Raw genomic sequence first — 21664 nt, 5'->3', positions numbered from 1 at the left:
TTTGATGAATGGTCTGGGTAAAGGCAACATATGCACTCCTAGTGTGGATCCCCAAAATTGTCACAGGTCTTGCAGGCTCTGAAGAGACTCTAATTCTCCTTATCTGACCTAGCTGGTGAATGAAAAATCAAATAACCACCAAAACAATACTATAGTGCAGGAAATATTAGCTATATGAAATAGAAATTGTGGAAAATATTCCCAGAAAGGACTCTGAAAAGGTGTGACTGAGCAGAGCTCTGTGGAGACTCCCTAGCACAACATTCAGTAGAAAATCGGAGGGACTGGATCTTCTCATAGGAATGTGCTAAAGGGAGGGCCAGCTTGACTGGCTCAAACCTATCTTTGGCACCTTTTCTTTTTTTTATAGACTCACATCTCGACTACGATTTAAGCATGTGACTCTCTGAAAGTTCCAATTCTGGAGTAATAAAGTGTTGCAAGAGTTTGTCATATCGCCAATGGGGGCCAGGTGGAGTACGTCTGTTCAGGTCTTATCTCAGTGTCAGTAACTTTCTAATAGCAGAAGGCCTCCCACTGACTGTGCCAGACACTTCCCCAGGCAGTCTTGCACGATCAGCCGTAGACCTCCCAGGAAGTACATCAACACCAACAACAGTTGTTTCTTCATTCCATCCACGTAGCAGCCCTTTCTATCTGTCCAGACACGTTCAGTCATCAACGGAAGAGGTCTGTGCATCAGAAATCATACTCCCTGTGAACTGGAGGTTATCCCTGAGTTTACTAGGATTTTATATTGGTCCCTTCCTATAAACCCACAGCTGGTGCCTACGAGGTGAGTCTCCTGCAGGAGTACCAAGTCCAGGTCTTGTCTGTTGAGATATCTAGCCACCATCCCCCTCTTCAGTTTGTTTTGGAACCTATTGACATTCCAGGTGAGGAATTGTAGATCCAGGATCTGTTGTGTCTCCTTGTTGATAATGTTAGGTGTGTCTCAGAGTCCTTTTGAACCTATACTGTGCCCATGTGCCCACATTCCAGAAGATGCCAACACCTCCCTTCAATCCCACCCCATCCTACCCCAATTCACAAGCCATCTGTTGCCCTCTTTCCTGTAACATATTAACATTTCGAACCTAGATAGAACAGTTCAGTTGCCGCCTCCCCTGACCACACGGGGGCCAAGAGGGCATATCTAGGAAAGTAAAGTAGAAAAGGAAGTGTCGTGGGAAAGAACACTCTTGGTTTGTTGCTCCATTATGCCAACCACCCACTGCTTCAGGGCAACCCAACTCTTCAGAAGGCTATCACTGCATAGGTCCTAAGGGTTCTCTGTGAACGCCAGTTCCTTATTGTCTTGCACCTGCTGTTCTGCTGGGTCATCTGCTCGGCTTTGCTGTGATAGGGATTCTTGGCTCCATGGTTGTCATGTGGGGGAAGGATTGCCTGCTGCTTTTTACTGTAGACTAGGAGTCAGCCCTCCCACTACTCTTTGGCCTTCCCCGTGGTTGCAAACAGCCAGGACTTGCCTCCTGTTTGGCTTTGTGGGGAAGAACATCATATATTGCATGTTCCTCTTTCTCAGTTCCACTTTCGTCCTTTCAAAGGATCTCTGTTTTGCCTGTACTTCCTGCGTGTAGTCTGGGAATGCCATGATTGAATTGTTTTCAAATTGCTGAGGAGCATTGATAAGTGTTGCCCCGAGAATGGCATTTTGATCCCAGTAGTTGTTGATCTGGGCGATGAGAGGTCAGACTTTGGCTCCAGATTTAGGGGTACTCCAGGTACTCTGTGTGCACTTTCAACTGCAAAACGTCCTGATAAGGCAGTAGCGCTTATTACTTTGCTGACAAAGTCCTCTAGAAAGCTCTCAGGGATTCTGCCTTCACAGCATTCTGGAAAGTCCACCAGCCGAATGTTATTGCACCAGGACTGCCCTTCTGCATCCTCCACCCTGGTACGTGCTACCTGTAGTTATAGGACATCCCGCTGCAGAGTAGTGATGAAGTATGAGTGTCTATTTGGCATTTGTTCCACCATAGTGACCCGGGATGAATGTTTTTTTATAGTCTGAGCTTATGAAGGCAATGTCAATTATTACTCTATTTTGTGCCCTTCGTCAGAATCAGCTGAGGCACTTTCTTTCTCACACCAAACGGTATATTTGTCAATGTTGTTGGCTTGTGCCTGTTTGTGCCCTTTCACTCGTCCCATAGTAGTACAGTGCAGGGAGTTGGCAGTCCTGACTCAAATACAGTCCTTCTGGCACAGCTGTCCAGGGTGTCTGCTGCATCTGACCACTACTAGTTAGTTTGGAAGTTTATATGTGTCCCTGATTCTGGGCCTCTCTTCTGGTCACAGCACTCACCCCTTCTCCAGTGCGTTGGGGTGTGCTAGAGGGTCAGGTCAATTCCTGGTCCCGCGGAGGTCCCACACTCCTCTGGCCCCTGGAAGACAGGCTCCTTCCTACCATGAGGGTTCGGTACTGGCAGCCCCCAGTCTCTCTTTACTCACCGCTACTGATCAAGGGAGTCATCCTCTGGGGCCAGTCCCCTTCAATGCTCATCAGGGAATGCACATGACACATAGCGGTGCTGTGCCTCCACCAGGCAGGCACTGGCTTTCCGGTCTTCCTCAAGATCTGTGGGAAATTTGCTATCAAACAATGAGGGCCCTCAAAGTCATCCGGGACACTCTGGACAGGTCCAGTTCATAGATACCCCTCACCCTGTTACAGCCAATGTGGGTCACATGTCTCTGGCACCTGCCCAGGGTGTGTTATCTCTACTGTGGCTCTGGCATGTGTCCCATTTGCTAAGAATATGCCCTCACAGCCCCCCCGCACCACGGCGATGCCCCTAGGGATCTTAATGTGTCCTGAAGAGGCCTTACTCTGTCCCTGCCGCCTTTGTGATTTCCTCGCCAGCCACCAGTTCACACACACCAGTCCGGAACCTCCATCCTGGCACCGCTATGGCTTCACAGTAGGGACCGGGCTTATCAGTCCTTCAATGCGCTCCTGAATGAGGAGCCAGGATCTTTGTTATGTGTGGAAGAATGCTGGTGTTACCCCAACTACAGCAGGAGCAGCCCACTAAGGTGCCATGTTGCCTCAGTGCCAAGCCATGCCCCCTAAACTCTAAGTTATGATGAGTCAGGCTGTCAACTGAAGGGACTGCAGATTGTAGAGAAGAATGTGTCCTGTGTTCCTTGAAATTTGCTGCATGCCTGATTTATGTAACCAGATTAGTTCTTGGATGGACATGCTCCACAACCCTGAATACCAATGTTGAAGCGGACATGCTGGAGCCACTAAGATAATTCTGCAGTGATCTCTTCTGATCTTTCACAACACCCTGGGAGCTACAGGAACAGGTGGGAATGTTTAGAGTACTTTTTCAGCCCAGTTCTTTGTGAATGCCTCTCCTTGCGATCACAGGCATTACCCCAGTTTACAAACTAGGGTAATTTAGAGTTCTGGTTTGTCACAAACATGTCCCTCTGGAAATACAATTGCTGGTCCCTATGTCCTAAAGGGTATCTGAATAATACTGCCCAGACAATCCATTACATTTTTGTGAATTTCTGGAACTTGTTCTTCTGAAGAATCTATAATGGGCTTCATGGTCTATAGCCATAGCTTCTGAGCTTCCTGCAACAACAGGAGGGACCTTGTTTCTCTCTGCCTGTAAATGTAATCCATTGTCATGGTATTATCTGTATGAATCATGAACTGAGAGACTTGCCCTGTAGGAAGGAAGGCTTTGAGAGACAACCAGACTGTCTGACTCTTTCTTGGACCATTCATGTCGACATACATGTCCTGAATATGTGCTCGTCTTCCCAACGAAGAGGCACCTGTTGTAAAGTAATCTTGACATTTGGCAGACAACATGGTTTGCTCTTTGAATACATTGTGTTTCTTTATCCATCATTATAAGGTTTGCTCCACTTGGAGGGTTTCTAATAAATGCACTGCCTCAATTCCCACTTATCTATTCCCACTGCAGGTTCAATTGATCTTGAATCATACTTCTGTAAATGTCAGAATAAGGATGCTGCAGGAAGACATTCTTCTTAAAAGTGCCTTAGCAGTCTTTATTATTGCAATCTGTTTTGTTATTAGATTAGACACTTTATGCATTAACGTGTTGCATTTCTCAAGAGATTGAAACTTTTCTGTGCACATTCCGGCCCCCTGAAACAATATGTCCTTGGTTAGTGCCGCAGTTGACTTATTTATGTTGATAGCTAAGCATAAACTTAAAACTGTTGCTATTGTCATTCCAACCTCCTCTGAGGGTTCTTGCAACATTGTTGCCCTTAACAGCCAGTCAGCCAAATAAGGGTAGACTACACTCTTGTTTCTTTTCAGATAGGCTGCTACTGGAGCCATACATGTGATCAACATGTGTAGTGCCGACCTTAGGCAAAACAGTATCAAGCTATACTGGTAATGCCAATATACCATGAATCAAAGGAACTGCCTTGCTTTTGCATAAACCAGAATACAGAAATAGGCATCTTCCATATCTAGTAATGCCAGGAATCTCCTTTTCAAGAATGGTAGTATTTCCTCAAGTGTGATTTTTCTGAATGTTCAAGTATATGAAATCCAACACAGGCAGATAATCAACAAACTGTTTCAATGAGATGAGATTACATATTCATGCATCAATCAATTAATTTCTAATTGTGCAGACTCTTGCATTCAACAAATATGGGTTCAAGTTATCATCAACAGTTTTGTTAATGAAACATAAATGTGTGTTCACTCAAGAGTAGCAGAAAAGTATAGTTTCAAAACAAAAAGCCTTTGTACTAGGACAGTGTTGGCCTGTTTTAGAGTGGAATTCTTTCTATGGCTCTTGTCTCTATCAACCTTTTTATTTCCACGTGTAATTCTTTTAGATCTTCTTGGAGGAAGATATGATAGTTTATCTGAGAATTCTAGAATATGGCCACGTTTGTCTATGTCCAACACCCGCATGTCTGTTGTTACTCCCTGCCATTCCTTTAGGACATACCTCGTCCTACCCCTCACAAGCAGGGCCATGAGTGAGAACGCGTGCCTGGTTAAGTCAGGTTCAATTGTTTTTGCTTTTAAATTTTGCTGACTGGTTGTCTCTGCACTTCTGGCCCTGCTCGTGAGACTGCCCATGTTAATGTCTCTGCTGACACAAGTATGAAGACTAAGGTCTGTAGTTTACATATCATCTGTTCTGGTGACAAAAAAATCCTTATTGAAAAAATCTTTGATTTTTAGGTCTGTAGTTCCTATGTCTGTTCTATAGGTATTTACTTTAATGAATTCAAGATGCTCATCCACTTTCTTTCCAAAGACGTTTTGGCCATTGAATTGCATATTCATGATCTTTGATTGGACCTCCGGTCTACAAGATGTGCTTTTCAACCAGCTATTACGCCTTATGACTGTAGCATTCCCAATGTGGTGAAAACCACATAATGAGATATCAATAGCTCAATCAATTAAGGTGGCTGACGCTTGGTCTCCGGCCTTGAAGACTGATCTTGCTTTCACTTTGCCTTCTTCAGGTAATTTACCTGTGGATGGGGCTATATTACTCAATAACTGATGGTCATATCAAGCTATCTCTGTCGAAGCTCTGACAATTTTAAAAGCATCTTTTTCTAAAACATTTACTCCCTTTTCCAAGGCATCCCATTTGTGACAGTATTAGTCTGGAGGTGCTGTACAAGGCGGGGAAGGATTTCTTCACCTTTGATGAGAGGCAGCAGAAATAAGGGAATCAGTAGCTTTGTACTTTCTCTATCATAAATTGGTTCACTGTAGCTGGATTCCGCATCCTTAGAAGACTTTCCTCCCATACATGATCAAGATTTATTTTTCCACAGTCGAAATTGCGAGTCTAAAACGTTGTGAAGCCTTTTCCACCAGTGCATAACATCTGCTGATATCTTCCATTGGTAAATCTCTAGATGCTGGTCCTGAACTTGCTTAATTAAGTATAATTAACTTATTGCACTGAGAATCTTTGTTCAATTAATCCCAACAGCTGTCCACTGAAGCATCCACATCATCAAATTCATCATTACAATCTTCTGATCTGACAGAATCATTATTGTTATAGTGAACTTAATTCATTTCGTCTGAACTAAACACATCAATGTCAATTTGAACCTTTATTGGGGAAGCGGGTATAATAGCTGATGATACCTGTTTTGGTAAATGCTTATAAGAATCATGTTGTGCTTGTGGTGTTGCTAGAACTTGATGTAAAAATGGATGTTGTGGAGTCATTATTGTTTCCGAGTGCAGCTATACTGGGGAAACAAAGCCACTCTTTGATAGATGTCCTCAACCATACTCTGTTGCGCGGTCAGATGATCAGGAGACACCTGTATTATAACTATTGAAGGCGGTCACCCTGGACAAAATGAGGCCTTTCTGCTGATGCTTCATGCTGGCATCTGCATTTAGCTAGATATATCTATATATATATAGCTAAAAGCATATATATGTATATAGATATGTATATATATACATATATATCTATATCTATATATATATCTATATATCTATATATATATATATATCTATATATATCTATATCTATATCTATATCTATATATATATATATTATATATATATATATATTATATATATATATATATATATATATATATATATATATATATATATATATATATATATATATATATATATATATATATATATATAGTGGAGAAGTGTGGCACAAGTGGAGAAGATGGTTAGAGCGGCAGACCCTGATGCAGAAATCTGGCCCGGACCAGGGTTCAATTCCCACCTCAGCAGGTCTTGGGCTCAATTCCCTTGGACCAGATCATTCTCGCCTCAGTGCCTAATCTAATGAATGAGTCCCACTCTGTAACTCTGGGCATTAGCTTGCTTAATCTCCACAACGGCCCTGACAGCGCTTGGATGCCTGGCTTCACCCTGGGGGTTGCCCACAGGGAAAAGCCAGGAGGGGTTCCATAGTGGTATGCGTACAGCACCTTGAGACCCTAACGGGTGAGTAGTGTGCTATACAAGTGCGAAGTTTATAGTTTATATCATTTCTTTCTCATCCTTTCTCATCCTTCTCATTTTCATAATTCACATACGGTACATGTAAGCTTGCTGGTTTTGTAGCTCCTTCATTTTCTATTTAGTCTTCATCCTCACTAAAGAAAGTCTCTATTTGATTAGGATCTGGTTCATCTTCTTTGTTGGCCCTTTCGTGACATGAGGATACATATTGCAAAATCTTCTTTGGGGGTTGCAGTGGGACACGGGATATAAGAAGCTGGCCTGGTGTGTGTTATCACCTTATACAAGGTCCAGGTGCTCCCTTTTAGTGAGGTGTAGACAGTGTCTAGGAAGCCACTGCTCTCTAGAGGTAGCTGTGGGTGAGCAGCCAAAACTCCTCTAGGAGATATGCAAAGCTTATACAATACCACTGTAGTTACACAGCACTTACACACGTGAAAGAACAACACAGTGTTACAAAAATAAAGGTACTTTATTATGGTAACACAAATACTAAAATGCCATGTAGGAAAGTGCCCTCTTTCTTGGCATGGTTACCCCCATTTTCTGTCTGTTGTCTGTGTGTGTGGGACTGTGTTCACTGGGATCCTGCCACCAGGATCCCAGTGATTATGCTCTCGCCTCCAAATTGTACCTTTTACACTCCACATTTGGCATCCAAGTCCCTAGAATATGGTACGTAGGTTCCCAGGGCACTGGGGTACCCAGGGATCCCTATGGGGTGCAGCATGTATTATGCCACCCAAAGGGAACCCATGCAAATTGTTCTGCAGGCCTGCCATTACAGCCTGTGTGAAAGGTTGCATTCACCCTTTCACTACCAGGTCACCTACATCAGGTCACTGAAAGTCACCCCTATGACAGGCCCTCCTAGCCCAAAGGGCAGGGTGCAGGTACCTGTGTGTGAGGACACCCCTGCAGTAGCAGAGGTGGCCCCTACAAACTCCAGCCCATTTTCCTGGACTTTGTGAGTGCGGAGACGCCATTTTATGCGTGTACTGGACATAGGTCACTACCTATGTCCAGCTACATAATGGTAACTCCGAACCTAGGCATGTTTGGTACCAAACTTGTCAGAATCATACCCCAATACTTTTGCAAGTATTGGTAGTATGATTCCATGTACTCTGGGGGCTCCTTAGAGGATCCCCAGCATTGCTACCACCAGTCTTCCAGAGTTTTCCCGGGAAGCCCAGCTGCTGCCACCCCTCAGACAGGTTTCTCCCCTCCTGCTGCTTGATAGGCTCAAGCCCAGGAAGGCAGAACAAAGGATTTCCTTTGGGAGAGGGGCGTTTCACCTTCTCCTTTCGGAAATAGGTGTGACTGGCTTGGGAGGGGTAGCCTCCCCAAGCCACTGTTTTTGCTTTGAAGGGCACATTTGGGGTCCTCTGTGCATAAACCAGTCCACACTGGTTCAGGGACCAGCAGTCTCTGCTCTGGCGCACAACTGGACAATGGAAAGGGGAGTGACCACTCCCCTGTCCATCACCACCCCAGGGGTGGTGCTCAGAGCTCCTCCAGAGGGTCCCTGGGTTCTGCCATCTTGATTCTAAGATGGGCAGGGAACTCTGGGGGCATCTGAGTGGCCAGGCCAGGCAGCTGACATCAGAGCCCCCTCTTGATAGGTGCTTACCTGGTTAGATGACCAGTCCCCCTTTCAGGGCTAACTAGGGTCTTCCTCTGGGGTGGGTCTTCAGATTCAGCTTGCAAGATTCCAGCAGGACTCCTCTACAACCCTTGCTTTGACGTCTGGCTACCGGAACCGCAACTGGACTCTCCACGAACCTACAGGCTGCAGATCCACCAGGAAGACTCTTCTGTAACATTGTATCCAGAGTTCCTGCAAGCTTTGCAACCGTTCCCGTGCTGCGCATCCTCTGAGGACTGCAACTCTTCATCCTGCACAAGAAGAAGGAATCTCTCTTGGAGTGAAGGAGTCACTTCCCTGCAACCGCTGGCACCTACAACAAGCGACGACCGGCTGCATGGATCCCCTCTCCTGCTGAGCTGCGTGGATCCTGCATCACAGGTGGTGGTCCAGAGTAGTCCTCTTGGTCCTCTCTGCCAGCTGTCCAACTTTGGCGGAGTAAGCCTTTGTCTTCCCACGCAAGACAGCACCCCCAGGCATAGCATCTCTTGCAGCTGCAGAGGCTTTTTTGTTTCTCCTCCATGGGAATATCAGGCGTCGTGCAGCTCCAGTACCCAGCACTCCTTTCTGTGAATCCCAGCCTCCTGCGTGGTTCTCCTGCGGCGTGAGATCCTCTTCTGTAGTGCTGCGTGGGCTCCTTCTTGCACCTTCTGTGTCCTCGTCCTGTGGGACTCCTGTGGGTACTGCCCCTGCTTCTGTGGACTCTCTGCAACGCTGAGGGTCCCCTGTGACTCCCCCTCGTGGGTTGAGTCCTCTTGGGCCTTGCTGGTCCCTGGCAGCACCCCTTTTCCTCCAACCGCAAAGTTGCCTTTGCCAAGGCATCTTGGTGGAATTCCTGCACCAGCACCCATCTGCAATCTTCCATCCAGCGTGGAACTCCATCTGCATCCATCAGGCACTTTTCTCTGGCTTCCGGGCTGCAGTGCTAACCTCTTCTTCACCGTGGACCAACTCCTGCATCTTCAGTGTGGTGGGTAGGGGCTCTGGCCCCCACTGGACTCTGTTGTGCTTCTGGACTTGGCCCCCTCTCTTCAGAGGTCTTCTTTCTTCAGGAATCCACCACTGGTTTTCTTGCAGCCTTCTCTGGATGTCTTCTTTTTCTTATTTAACTCCTTTTGGGTGGTTTGGGGAAAATCCAGCGTTTTACCCCTGCATTCCTGTTAGCTGGAAGGTACTGTGTTACTTACTTAGGTGGTTTTCTAATACTCCCAGCCCCCTTCTATACATCTTACTTATCTAGGTGGGGGTAGCTTGTTCGCATTCCATTTTTCTTTAGTATATGGTTTGTGCTCCCCCTAGGGTCACTATTGGTTAATACTGTTTGCACTGTTTTCTAACCTTTTCTATGCCTTTTTCTGATTGCTAGTGTATATATTTAGTGTATTACTTACTTTCTAAGGTTGGGTAACCTGTATAGTGATTTGGGGTAATCTGTGCCAAAAATAAAGCACCTTTATTTTTGTACAAGTGAGTGTTTTCTTTCATGTGAGTAAGTGTTGTGTGACTACAGTGGTATTGCATGAGCATTGCATGTCACCTAGATAAGCCTTGGCTGCTCATCGACAGCTACCTCTAGAGAACCTGGCTTCTAGACGCTGCCCACACTTCACTAAGAGGGGATACCTGGACCTGGTATAAGGTGTAAGTACCATGGGTACCCACCACACACCAGGCCGGCTTCCTACATACTATACAGGCAATACTCCACTAGAAGGTGAGTAAGTACACTATTATCTATACATCAGAAGTCAGAAAATGGCATGGAAAACAATAGAAAACAGTGACATAGCAGAGTAAACTAGAGACTCCAGGGGGAGACCAAAACATATAAAAAGTAAGTGAAATGTGAAAGTCAGTCCCCCACCCAAGGAAGTGGAATCTGTAGAGGGGAGCTGGAGGAACTAGGAACCCCAAAAAGTAAGTATCAGAGTGCCCTCCTAGCGATCAGGAGAGATAAGTACCTGTTTTTTCCCCAAGCTCATAGGTAAACTTTGGAAAAGGACTGTGCAAGACCCAAGCAAGACTGGAAGAAACCAAAGGTGGATCCCGACAGAAGAGAATCTGCAAATGAAGGGGACCAAGTTCATTTCGAGCTGCAGTGTCCGGTTGGGGGCAGGTGCCACTACCCACCCTTCTGAAGATGCAGGACCAGGTCGACGGTGAAGACAAAGAGACAGCTATATAGCACAGGAGCAGAAGAGTTCCAGAAGTAATGCAGACAATGTCCCACATAGGAAGAATAGTTGCAATCACTCAGTGGTGAGGAAAACCCACTAACAATCTTTGGCTAAGGCAAGAGTCGCAGATGAAGAGTTGCAGAGCTGCCAGGGACCAGGAAGATCCAGGGGGACTCAACCCAAGACGTGAAGTCCCAGATGACCCTCAGCAGTGAGGAGAGTGATAAGCAGAGGATGCAGCCCCCACAGGCAAATCACAGGCAGCTGGCACAGGAGTCGCAGTGAGGCCCACTCAGCACACCTGGAGAGGTGTCCCAAGTCACTGGAGCACCAGGCAGGAGACTGTGCACTGCAGAAGAGTGCTGGAGGATGGGCTACACAGAGCCTGAAGATCCCTTGGAAGACGAGCCAACAAGCCTTGGTGGCTGAAATATTTACGATGCACAAGGGTACTGTCCTGCAAGGAGAGGCAAGGACTTACCGTCTTCCAAGTTGGGCAGCTGGTAGAAAGGACCAAGGGGACCACTCCAGACCACCACATGTGTTGCAGGATCCACACAGTTTTTCAGTAGAGAAGATCCACGCAGATGATCGTCGTTGCAGTTGGTGCCTGTGGATGCAGGGGAGTGACTCCTTCACTCCAAGGGAGATTCCTTCTTGCTTCTTATGCAGGCTGAAGACTCATCATCCTCAGAAGGACAGCCAGGGAAATGTTGCCGTTACTGAAAGAAGCTGGAGAAACAATGTTGCAAAGCAGAGTTGACCCTGGAGTTGCAGATTGTTGGTTCCTGGAGGGTCCAGTTGCAATCCCAGTGGCCAGAAGATGAAGTAAACGATGTAGAGGAGACCTGCTGGAATCGTGCACGTCTAATCTGATGACCCTCGCTAGAGGGAGACCATAAGTAACCCATCAAGGGAGATCTGGTCACCTAGCAGGGTGACCACCTATCAGGAGGGGACTGTGAGGTCACCTGCCTGACCTGGCCACTTGGATGCTCCCAGGGTCCTCTTCCTACCTTGGATTCACAATGGCATAATCAAGTGGCCAACTGGTGGAGCTCTGTGCACTGGGTGGTGATGGTCAGGGGAGTGGTCACTCCCTTTCCACTGTCCAATTTTGTGCCAGAGTGGGGACAGGGGGTCCCTGGACTGGTGCACACCAGTTTGTGCAAGGAGGGCACCAAATGTGCCCTTCAAAGCATACTGGTGGCTTGGGGAGGCTACCGCTCCCAAGTCATGTAGCACCTATTTCCAAATAGAAAGGGTGTTGCCTCCCACTCCCAAAGGAAATCTTTGTTCTGCCTTCCTGGGCTTGAGCTGGTCAAGCAGTAGGAGGGCAGAAACCTGTTTGTGGGATGTCGACAACGCAGGCTGCCCAGGAAAACCCTGCACACTGGTAGGAGCAAAGCTGTGGGTCCTCTAAGGAGCCCCCAGAGTGCATGGAATCATACAACCAATACTGGCAACAGTATTGGGGTATGATTCTGACATGTTTGATACCAAACGTGCCCAAGTTTGGAGTTCCCAATATGTAGATCGACACAGGACCTGTGTCCACTACATGGGTAAAATGGCTTCCCCACACTTACGAAGTCCAGGAAAATGGAGCTGGAGTTCATAGGGACACCTCTGCTCATGCAGGGGTGCCCTCATACACAGGTACTTGCACCCTACCCTCTGGACTCGGAGGGCCTGCCATAGGGGTGATTTACAGTGATCTGGTGCAGTGACCTGTAGTGAAAGGGTGCATGCACCTTTTCACGCAGGCTGCAATGGCAGGCTTGCAGACACATTTTGCTTGTGTTCCTGTGGGTGGCATAATACATGCTGCAGCCGATGGGGAACCCCTGGTGCAGATTTGCCATTGAAGAGGTGCCTGGCATATACAAAGGATTCGTCATCAATGAGGGACTTCACTTCATTGACGATTGTGGAAATGGTGACAACACAGGATTTGTCAATGGTGGCTTTGTTGATGATGGTGTTGTGACTGTCAATGGGCTTGTCATCAACGAAGTACTGCTATCCATCAAATGGGAACAGGTCTTAGACTGCATCAGCCTCGCCAACAAGGAGGAAGGTGTATTTGCATTGGCCTTTTAGGAACATACAATAGATGGTAAAGTAGATAGTCAATCTCGTTGTTGGCTCCAACGTTTACAATGGGCCATGTGACTGGTTTGATTCTGAAGAAATTTGTATTTTCTTTAGCACCAATCTGTTTTTTGAAGATACTGACCTAATTGTTTTATCTACATGTTTTTTTGGCACCTTGCTCTCTTTCTTTTTGGCTTCAGTTGATAGCTGCTGATCAGATGTCTGGCCCTTACAGGCAGAATATTAAAGTCCCTTTGTCAGTTTGGAAGTATTACTCTTAGATTTCTCTGAGGTGGTTTTAAAAGCCAAAGAATGATACCCTAAGGCACACAAATTAAAGTTGCCCAATATATTTATTTCAAATATCCATCTTTAATATGGTCTTCCAATTTCCAGTGCAATGTTCTTTTCTTTTTTTGTTCAATCAAGTTAACACGGTAAGACCTTTAGTCAACATGTGGTTCATCGTGATAGTGCATCGCTCAGGACTTTCTCAAGGCTAAAAATAAGCTAAATCAATCTGTACATGTAATCAACTCAAAGTTACAAAGTCTACTAACAACACATTGGCATCACCCTGTGATAAATCCAAACACAAAACCTCAATCCAAGGTAGAATCCAAGTGGAAACCATCAAAGTTGCTCATATCCATAATGTTAAGTTTTTAACAAAAATTACTTAATACCAAATTCACAACATCACCTGCCTGTGACACATGCAACTTGCCTCTCTATCCCCAAGTGTATTATTTAAATTGTGAAGTAAGCTTTAACCCATGTGTTAATCCAGTGTTGCATACCTCAATGTTCACAAATATCCTAGTGATACTAAGATAAATGAGAGATAGAGTTACCAAAATTATCCAGATGTGAAAAACGACCCTGACTGCACCCAAAATAAACATCTCATGCTCACTCACCTTTTCAAAATCATATTCTTTAATACTTAAAATTATAAGTCATTATTACAGTACACCTAAAAGTAACAATAGTACAAAAAATATTGTTAAATCAGAGTTTCAATACAGACAAAAGTAACAATAGCATTTCAACCAATGCTAATTAAATAAAACACAAATAACAGAATAATGAATACAGTAAAAGGTTGTACACATAGCAACCACCCTGACATTAACTCTATCTAAGTGAAGCCATCCGAGACCACCTAATTGTATAACCATACCTGTATTATATCTTAATGAATCTAATAAAATTAAACAAGCCTACATATAACAGAATATAAAACCACATGTACGGTTATACGCGTACCATTGGAGAGTACTCCATTTCCACATGTATGTCAGTGTCTCATTCAGGGGCATATTGCCAAGCTTAAATAACAATTGATGTTGATGACAGACTTATCCTGTCACTATCAACGTGGCTGTTGCCTTGAAACTGTCAAAAGCTCATTGCCATTTCTCTCTTATCAAGACCAGTAGGTATTGGTCAATATAATATACAGTTTCCAACAAATACATTTTCTTGTCCACTACAAAAAGTAAGTAGACCCGTAACAAATCAGATAGTAATGCCACAGTTGGAGAGTACTCCATTACTCATATGTGATGGTGATTTGTTTACAAAAGAAGTTAAAAAGCAATTTATGTGTTCTCAAAATCAGCTTCCACACCCAGTGCCTAGCTGTACTGTGTATACAACTGTGAAAAGCCAATCTTACTAACCATCCTTAGGACGAAAGACTGGATCACACACCTATAGTGAAATTATAGCTTTAGAACACCATACCAAAGGAGGAAGAAAATAATCAGTCCAAAAGGTGACATCCACATTAAAATATCTACTCTCTTGCAATCTGAACCCTTATGTTCAGAAATGAGAATGAACAAGCCAACCCACATTAGTCTATCTGCCTCTCCTTTTTTTAATACATGTCAGCAATTATAGGTATGCTTCGCTGAAATGTGGTAGTGATAGCCCCTATCCTTTCCTGTCATTTCACAGGCACAACAGTCTTTGACAAATCTGATTCCCTATAACCTTGTACAAGGGAATCCATTTAGACTAGTGATTATCCCCCTTTGCTGTTCTAGGGTTATGACTGATTTGCCACCAATTCACAATCTAGGTTAGCCCTGTCATCTTCAATGGACATCATAAGTTTAATACCTTTTAAAAAGTACTGCATGACATATGTATTGTATTTATTAGGTTAATATGTTACTATTCTGCCAAGTGTATATACATTGATTCTGGACAATTATAGTATGTTATCCTTTCTTACTTGTCTTGGAGGCCCTAAAAACAATTTTTGGGATCAATTTTAAATGCTTTTAGGAGTGGGCTCAAGAATGAAGGGAAGATAGAACAAGGCCAGAAAAAGAGACTCATAGGGTAGAGAATTCTTCCTAAAGATGACAGAACCCTGTATTACACTTAGATATAGACATTCTAGGCTACAGATCATATGGAAATCTCCAGTGCTTAACTTGTAAAGGAATAAATGCTGGAGCCCAACGTTTTGCTTAGACACCCATGGCCAGCACGAACATAAGTCAGTTTGTCAAATACCATGGCTTCAAAGTCATGATTCCACCTCGCCTCGCTAATCCACCACCAGATACTGCCTGTCTCTTTAACTCATTCTGGCGGATTGTTTTCCCTCCCTGGGTCTCCCTAGTTTCTCCCTTGGTCACCAGCTTTCCATCGTTCTATTCCATCATCTTTCTCCCTTTTGAGTTTTTCTTTCTCTCTTGCTTGGATCAATGTTGAGGAAACATAACTGCCAGTCTTACAAAATGAGTATTGATGGGCCCTCCCTACAACCACCAGCTCATTCACAACTATTGCCACACTCACGACCAGACGTACTGGTCCCTGATGTGAAACTGGATCAGTTAGAGCATGGGAAGAAACACAAAACCCACATGAGACTCATGGTTGATGTTTTAGATATCTTGTTTGTCATTGACAAATCTGTGTATAATAATACAACCTGTTAGGAGACCCTTTACCATTTTGTATTTTTCACTACTCTAAAACTGTGAGCCTCATGCCCTATTAGGATGCTAATAGGCAAGTGGAATTTGTTTTCAAATTTTTGGGACTGGTTTAACGTAAAACTAATAAACAGATAAAAAAATATGCCCACAATTGAATTTATAATCTCAGGACAGTCCTGGTCATACATTTCCTTCAATCCTATTTCGATAACAGTATGAGCAGCCTAGAAGTCTGTTGTAAGTGTGATAATCTATAGTATAACTGATATAGCTCTACATAAAAAATGGTTCTTTCTATTATTACTGATCTGAGCCTCACCCATGTGCAGGAGTTGCTTCCTGGTAGTTGGGCGGAGAATTGAGCGTAACAGTGCTCCAGCTCCCTTCATAGCATCCTTTCCTGTCAGAGTCAGGACCACGACTTGTTCCATCTCAGGGTTGGAGGTGAAGCTGCGCAGAGAAAGCAAATTGAGGGCAACACTCCCATAATCTGGAACCGTGCTAAGGCTGCCTCCTGTTCGGAGAGAATTTCAGACACAGAATGAGGATAGCACAGTGATTTGGTACTCAGTGATTACTACTCATGCATTTTCTACGGGGAAGTGGAAAAGTAAAGATGTTGCCTAGAATATTTATCTGGAAAACCACTATTGGCAACATATATTTGAGCTGACATTGCAGCTCACGATATAACTGATATCAGCAATCTGAAAACATATAGTATGCCTCTCTATTTTCATATCTTCGGGGATACTATAACGGTTGTCCCCCAAAATTATTACGGATGAGGTGATTTGCAGCCAGGTGACTTTCTCATTTATCCCAACTGTAAATCATGTTCAGTTTAACAACATAAGAAAGAAAGAAAGATAAAATAAAGAAAGGAAGGAAGAAAGAAAGGAAGGAAGAAAGAAAGGAAGGAAGAAAGAAAGAAAGGAAGGAAGAAAGAAAGAAAGGAAGGAAGAAAGAAAGAAAGGAAGGAAGAAAGAAAGAAAGGAAGAAAGAAAGAAAGGAAGGAAGAAAGAAAGAAAGAAAGGAAGGAAGAAAGAAAGAAAGGAAGAAAGAAAGAAAGAAAGGAAGAAAGAAAGAAAGGAAAAACGAAAGTAAGGAAAAACGAAAGTAAGAAAGAAAGAAAGAAAGAAAGAAAAAGAAAGAAAGAAAGAAGGAAAGAAAGAAAGAAGGAAAGAAAGAAAGAAGGAAAGAAAGAAGGAAAGAAGGAAAGAAGGAAAGAAGGAAAGAAGGAAAGAAAGAAAGAAAGAAAGAAAGAAAGAAAGAAAGAAAGAAAGAAAGAAAGAAAGAAAGAACAAGAGGTTTCATGTTTAGTTTAACAACATCATACAGGAAAAAGTGGAAGAAAATAAGTTACCTACCTGTAACTGTGGTTCTCCAGTATTGGTATCTTTCATGGATTTACATGCTTAAATCAATCCTTGTCGTCGAAGTGGGAGTCCCACGGCACATAGAAAGCAGTAATTCAAACATTTGGCATTGAAGTAAATGCAAAAGATATTCAATTTAATAACTCATCAGTGTTATTAGTAATGATCCAAAGTCCAACCAATCAGGCAACAGCACCCTTTAGAACCTTCACCACAGTAGCTCCAGTCTCTCAGATTTTCTACTGCACATTGTGTGATGGGAAAGTCCCTGAGCTCTGGTCAGTTTAGAGTCTTTCTGGCAGACGTTTTTCTGAAAACCATTGTTTTTACTCTTGTAACAGTGGACTGTAACTTCTAACATTATGTCTACTACAGCCAAGAAAGGATTATTTTGCCCCTGCAGCACCTGTGGAAAACTGAAGATCTCACAAGGAACTGCATCTATTCCCTTCACCCTGACCACCAGGTGAAAGATTGTAAAATTTGTCATACTGTTTCTCATAAAACTCTGAGATAGAGAGGCTAGACTACTGCTTTGGCTACAAAAGCTAAGACCAAGGAATACCCTCTATCTGATGAGGACAGTGACACTTTTGTAAAGACTGTGTCCTCAAAAAAGATAAGGAGATCTGTGGAGAGTTTGTCTCCAAAATCAAGTAAGGCAGTCAAGAAAATCCTTTTATTAAGGGCAAAGACAGAGGAACATCCAACCACCTCTAAAAAACATATTAACTCAGAGAAGGGACATTCGGAACCTTCCACACCGTCTGCCATGGCTGTACACATTAAAACGTTAAAAACCCTATCAGATTTCTTCCACCGCTTACAAAAGCATTTTTTTCACCTCAAACAGCAAAAAGGTGTTCTCTTTGATGACACCATCGACAACCATCTCGTCCACAACAACCTTCATTACCACTGCAACCACAACAACTTCAAAGTTTACTACACCAGCTTCGCCTTTGATAATATCTTCATTGCCACTCTCATCGACAATGATAAGATTCTTTACCAGGCAATACGGTCTCCTCCCCAAGGCAATGTTCCCACACTCAAGCTCTGTTATAGCTGCCACTGTTCCCAGACCTTTTTTCACTTCTTTGAGCACCCCCTTCTTTCGTGGACTTGTTTTCTCTGCAAGCATACTTCTAGTTGGTGTAGTATGACCTATGCATCATATGGAGCTGTATCATGCAGAACCCTGATCGTATTGTGACCTACTGAGGGGCTTGTAGAGCCTCTTCCCGTCCCCCAGCTTCAAATTAACCAAAATCCTTTTACCAGTCTGCTCTCAATTTGACCATAACATCTGAGAAGTCAGGCACTATTTTCCTATATATCAGGGATATCGCTTTTCTGGTTAGTGGTTCACTCAGTACCCTATCTTCAAGCTGAAAAGATTCCTTGATTATTGTGTCCTTGGCAATATGGGTTGATAGCGTGTGTCTATTTTTGAAATATCTGAACAACTTGTATTCCGCCAATTGGTGGTTCAGTTTGAGTGCTTCTAAGGGCATCAAGCTGTCCTTGTCCCATATATCCCCTAATGTACTTACTACTATCATGCCACTCTTGGCAAACCCGTCCAGCTGTACCACATTCGAAGGGGCATCGCTGTTCCAAAGTGGAGTATTCATAATAAGCTTCTCTTCCCAACCCAAATAGCTCATGGCCTGCTTCCAGACTTGTGTCACAGTTTGAGAGTGAATAAATAACACTACTTGGGTCGCTTTCTATGGAGGACTGCCAGACACTCCCTGCTTCCCATGGCATTTCTACCCACTCGCCACAATGGTTTATCCAGTGGGGCAAAGGCCCACTTGTTTATCATTACTAATTGCAAGGCTGAGTAGTATTTTTTCCTAACTGGCAATGCTATCCCTCCCACATATACCCATCGCATCAATTTTGTCAGAGCAATTTGTGGTGTTTACCCATCCCACAGGAAAAGCCTCACTTGCTTGTCTACTTGTCAAAAAAAATTCCGGTATCATAAATGGGGTGTATTGTGGTGCGTATATCAGTTTTGGTAGCATAATCATTTTATACATCGCTGCTCTGCCCAACAGTGACAGATGCAATGCCCTCCATTGCTTTACATTGTTCCTGAAATTTTCCAGAAGTTTGTCTAGGTTTTCCCTCAAAAATTTCTCCTGATTTCTTGTGACATAAATTCGTAAGCACAAAAAGCCCTCCTCTGAGGTTTGTATTTGGAGGTCTTGTGGAAAAGTTGCAGTTCCTCCTGTCAGTTGATACCTGAGGGACTTCTACCAGTTTACAGTATATCCCGAGTACATCCCAAATATTTGGAAAATATGTAGGGTTTTTAGGATCGTGGATTCTGAATGGGCTACATAAATTAGCACATTGTCTACATACAGAGATATCCTCCCTCCCATGAGGTGTCCCACTTCAACTCCCTTACTAGGCCATCTTTTCTTATCCAAGCTGCCAGTGGCTCCAGTGCCATGGCAAAGAGCATTGTGGAGACCTGGAACATCTGTCTTGTTCCCTTCCTTAACAGAAAGGCTTTCGACTTCACTCTGTTCACCTTGACTCTTTAGCACTAATTGTCTATAGTTAGGGCTCAAGCCCATCTTTTTTCCAAAAATATAAGTCCAGTTTTGGAATTCAAATTTTCCATGTAAAGACAGCACCACCATTGGTTCTTATACTTTTTCTGTATAGCCAATGCATTCAAGTAATCTGCAGAAGTTAAGCCTAGCCTCTCTATTCAGCATGAACCCAGGCTGGTCATGTACCAGATGTACCACAGTTGTTACAACCTGCTGCAGTCTGCTTGCCAATAGTTTGGTTAGTATCTTTACTTTTACATTAAGCAATAGGATTGGTTGCTATGAACTGCATTCACTTGGTGTCTTACCCTCTGAAAGGACCATAACTATAGTTGGTAAGCGTTGGTCAAATGGGAGCTAGCCCTGGGTTTTGGCCTCCTTAAACATACGAAGAAGATGTGGGGCCAGTTTAGTTGCCATACTTTTTTACAGTTCCACTGGCAGACCACTGGGGTCTACTGCTTTGCCATAACTGGAGATCTCCAATTGCCGCCTCTCTCTCACCTACATCTATGTCAGCATCTAGCAGTTTCCTGTCCTCAGTCGAGAGTGTAGGGAGCACCATGTCTTCCAGCAACTCTCTAATGTCATTCAGCATCCTTTTGGGAGTTGAGGAATATAGGTGGTGATAGTAATTTGTGAAAGCCTAAAAGCAGACACTCCTGAAATAAGATTTCACACAAACTATGACGCCATAGAAGGTGAAAAACAAACTTAAAATACATAATCTAAAAGTTAACACCATAATATTAGGAGCCCGCAGAATGGGAAAATCTTCAACCACCCAAAGGGAATGCCTTAGACAAGAGACCTATTGAAAATACTACACTGGTTTGATGTACCTCAAACACCATTTCTATTCCTCAGGAACAACATATCCAATGAGTTATAGCACATGAACAGAGCTAAACCATAGGGGGTACAGTTTTTCACCAATGTGCGCTTACACAATTGGTTTCTGAGTTCCTACAATAAAGTCAGGCATTACATATCATATGCCTCAGGTTTCAAAAGCAAGTCTTTCTTAGATCAGAAATATTTCTCAGCTTACAATGATAATAAAGCCCAGATCGTGGATGGCAGAAACATCCTTGGAAGCACGGAGCGTAGATATCTCTACTGTTACAGACATAGACTATGACTATGTCTTAGACAGAACACAACCTATCAGACTACATAGATTGCAGTGGCCTAGAATAACAGCAGCAAAGTTGTTTCTCGAGATACACCCAGAGTACTCATCAATGACTTGGACTCCAAATCTTTCCCACTAGTTAAAGGAATCTCGCTTGCACTGGAAAAGTTTTTGTGTTCACAAATTTTGCCACCTCGGTAACTAGAGAAATGGCAGTTCTGTGAGGGTCTGCCTTAAAGTAGTAATGCAATCCCACAGGATAGACAGATGTGCTACATCCTATCTAAGACAAACATACTATCCCTCAATGTAAATAAAAGAGATACACAGAAACTCTGCAAAAAGCCTACACAATGTGGTTTAAATAATCTGTGGCTCAGGGCCAATGTTACATCGGTAAAATGCTGTAATTATTTTGCATGGTGGCTACAGATCAGGAAACAATAATTCATAGTCAAAGGAATATTGTTCAAAATAAAAGTAGCTGGGCCACAACACTGTCTTAGGGTTCTAAACAAATTGGGTTAAGTCCATGAAAGGTCTGAAAAACTCCAAATCTCACATTTACATAGAAATTATGCCATACCCAAGCATTATGATGTAGAGGTCTATCTCTCAAGTTTTGCATCTCTTGGAAGATAATAGTGCTAAATCTGATGATGCAGAACATCGCA

General features: G+C 43.5%; 1 protein-coding gene across 1 annotated transcript in view; it reads right to left on the bottom strand.

The window, feature by feature from the left end:
* Positions 1-21664, bottom strand: part of DNAAF8 (dynein axonemal assembly factor 8) — an 882921-nt gene that overhangs the window by 327089 nt on the left and 534168 nt on the right. Inside the window, exon 20 of the mRNA XM_069210337.1 lies at positions 16220-16414. Coding sequence (XP_069066438.1) covers positions 16220-16414 — 195 coding nt within the window. The remainder of the gene's footprint in view (positions 1-16219; positions 16415-21664) is intronic.

The sequence above is a fragment of the Pleurodeles waltl genome, chromosome 10 (assembly GCF_031143425.1).
Source record: "Pleurodeles waltl isolate 20211129_DDA chromosome 10, aPleWal1.hap1.20221129, whole genome shotgun sequence".
Lineage (NCBI taxonomy): Eukaryota > Metazoa > Chordata > Amphibia > Caudata > Salamandridae > Pleurodeles > Pleurodeles waltl.
This window is presented reverse-complemented; position numbering and strand designations above follow the sequence as displayed.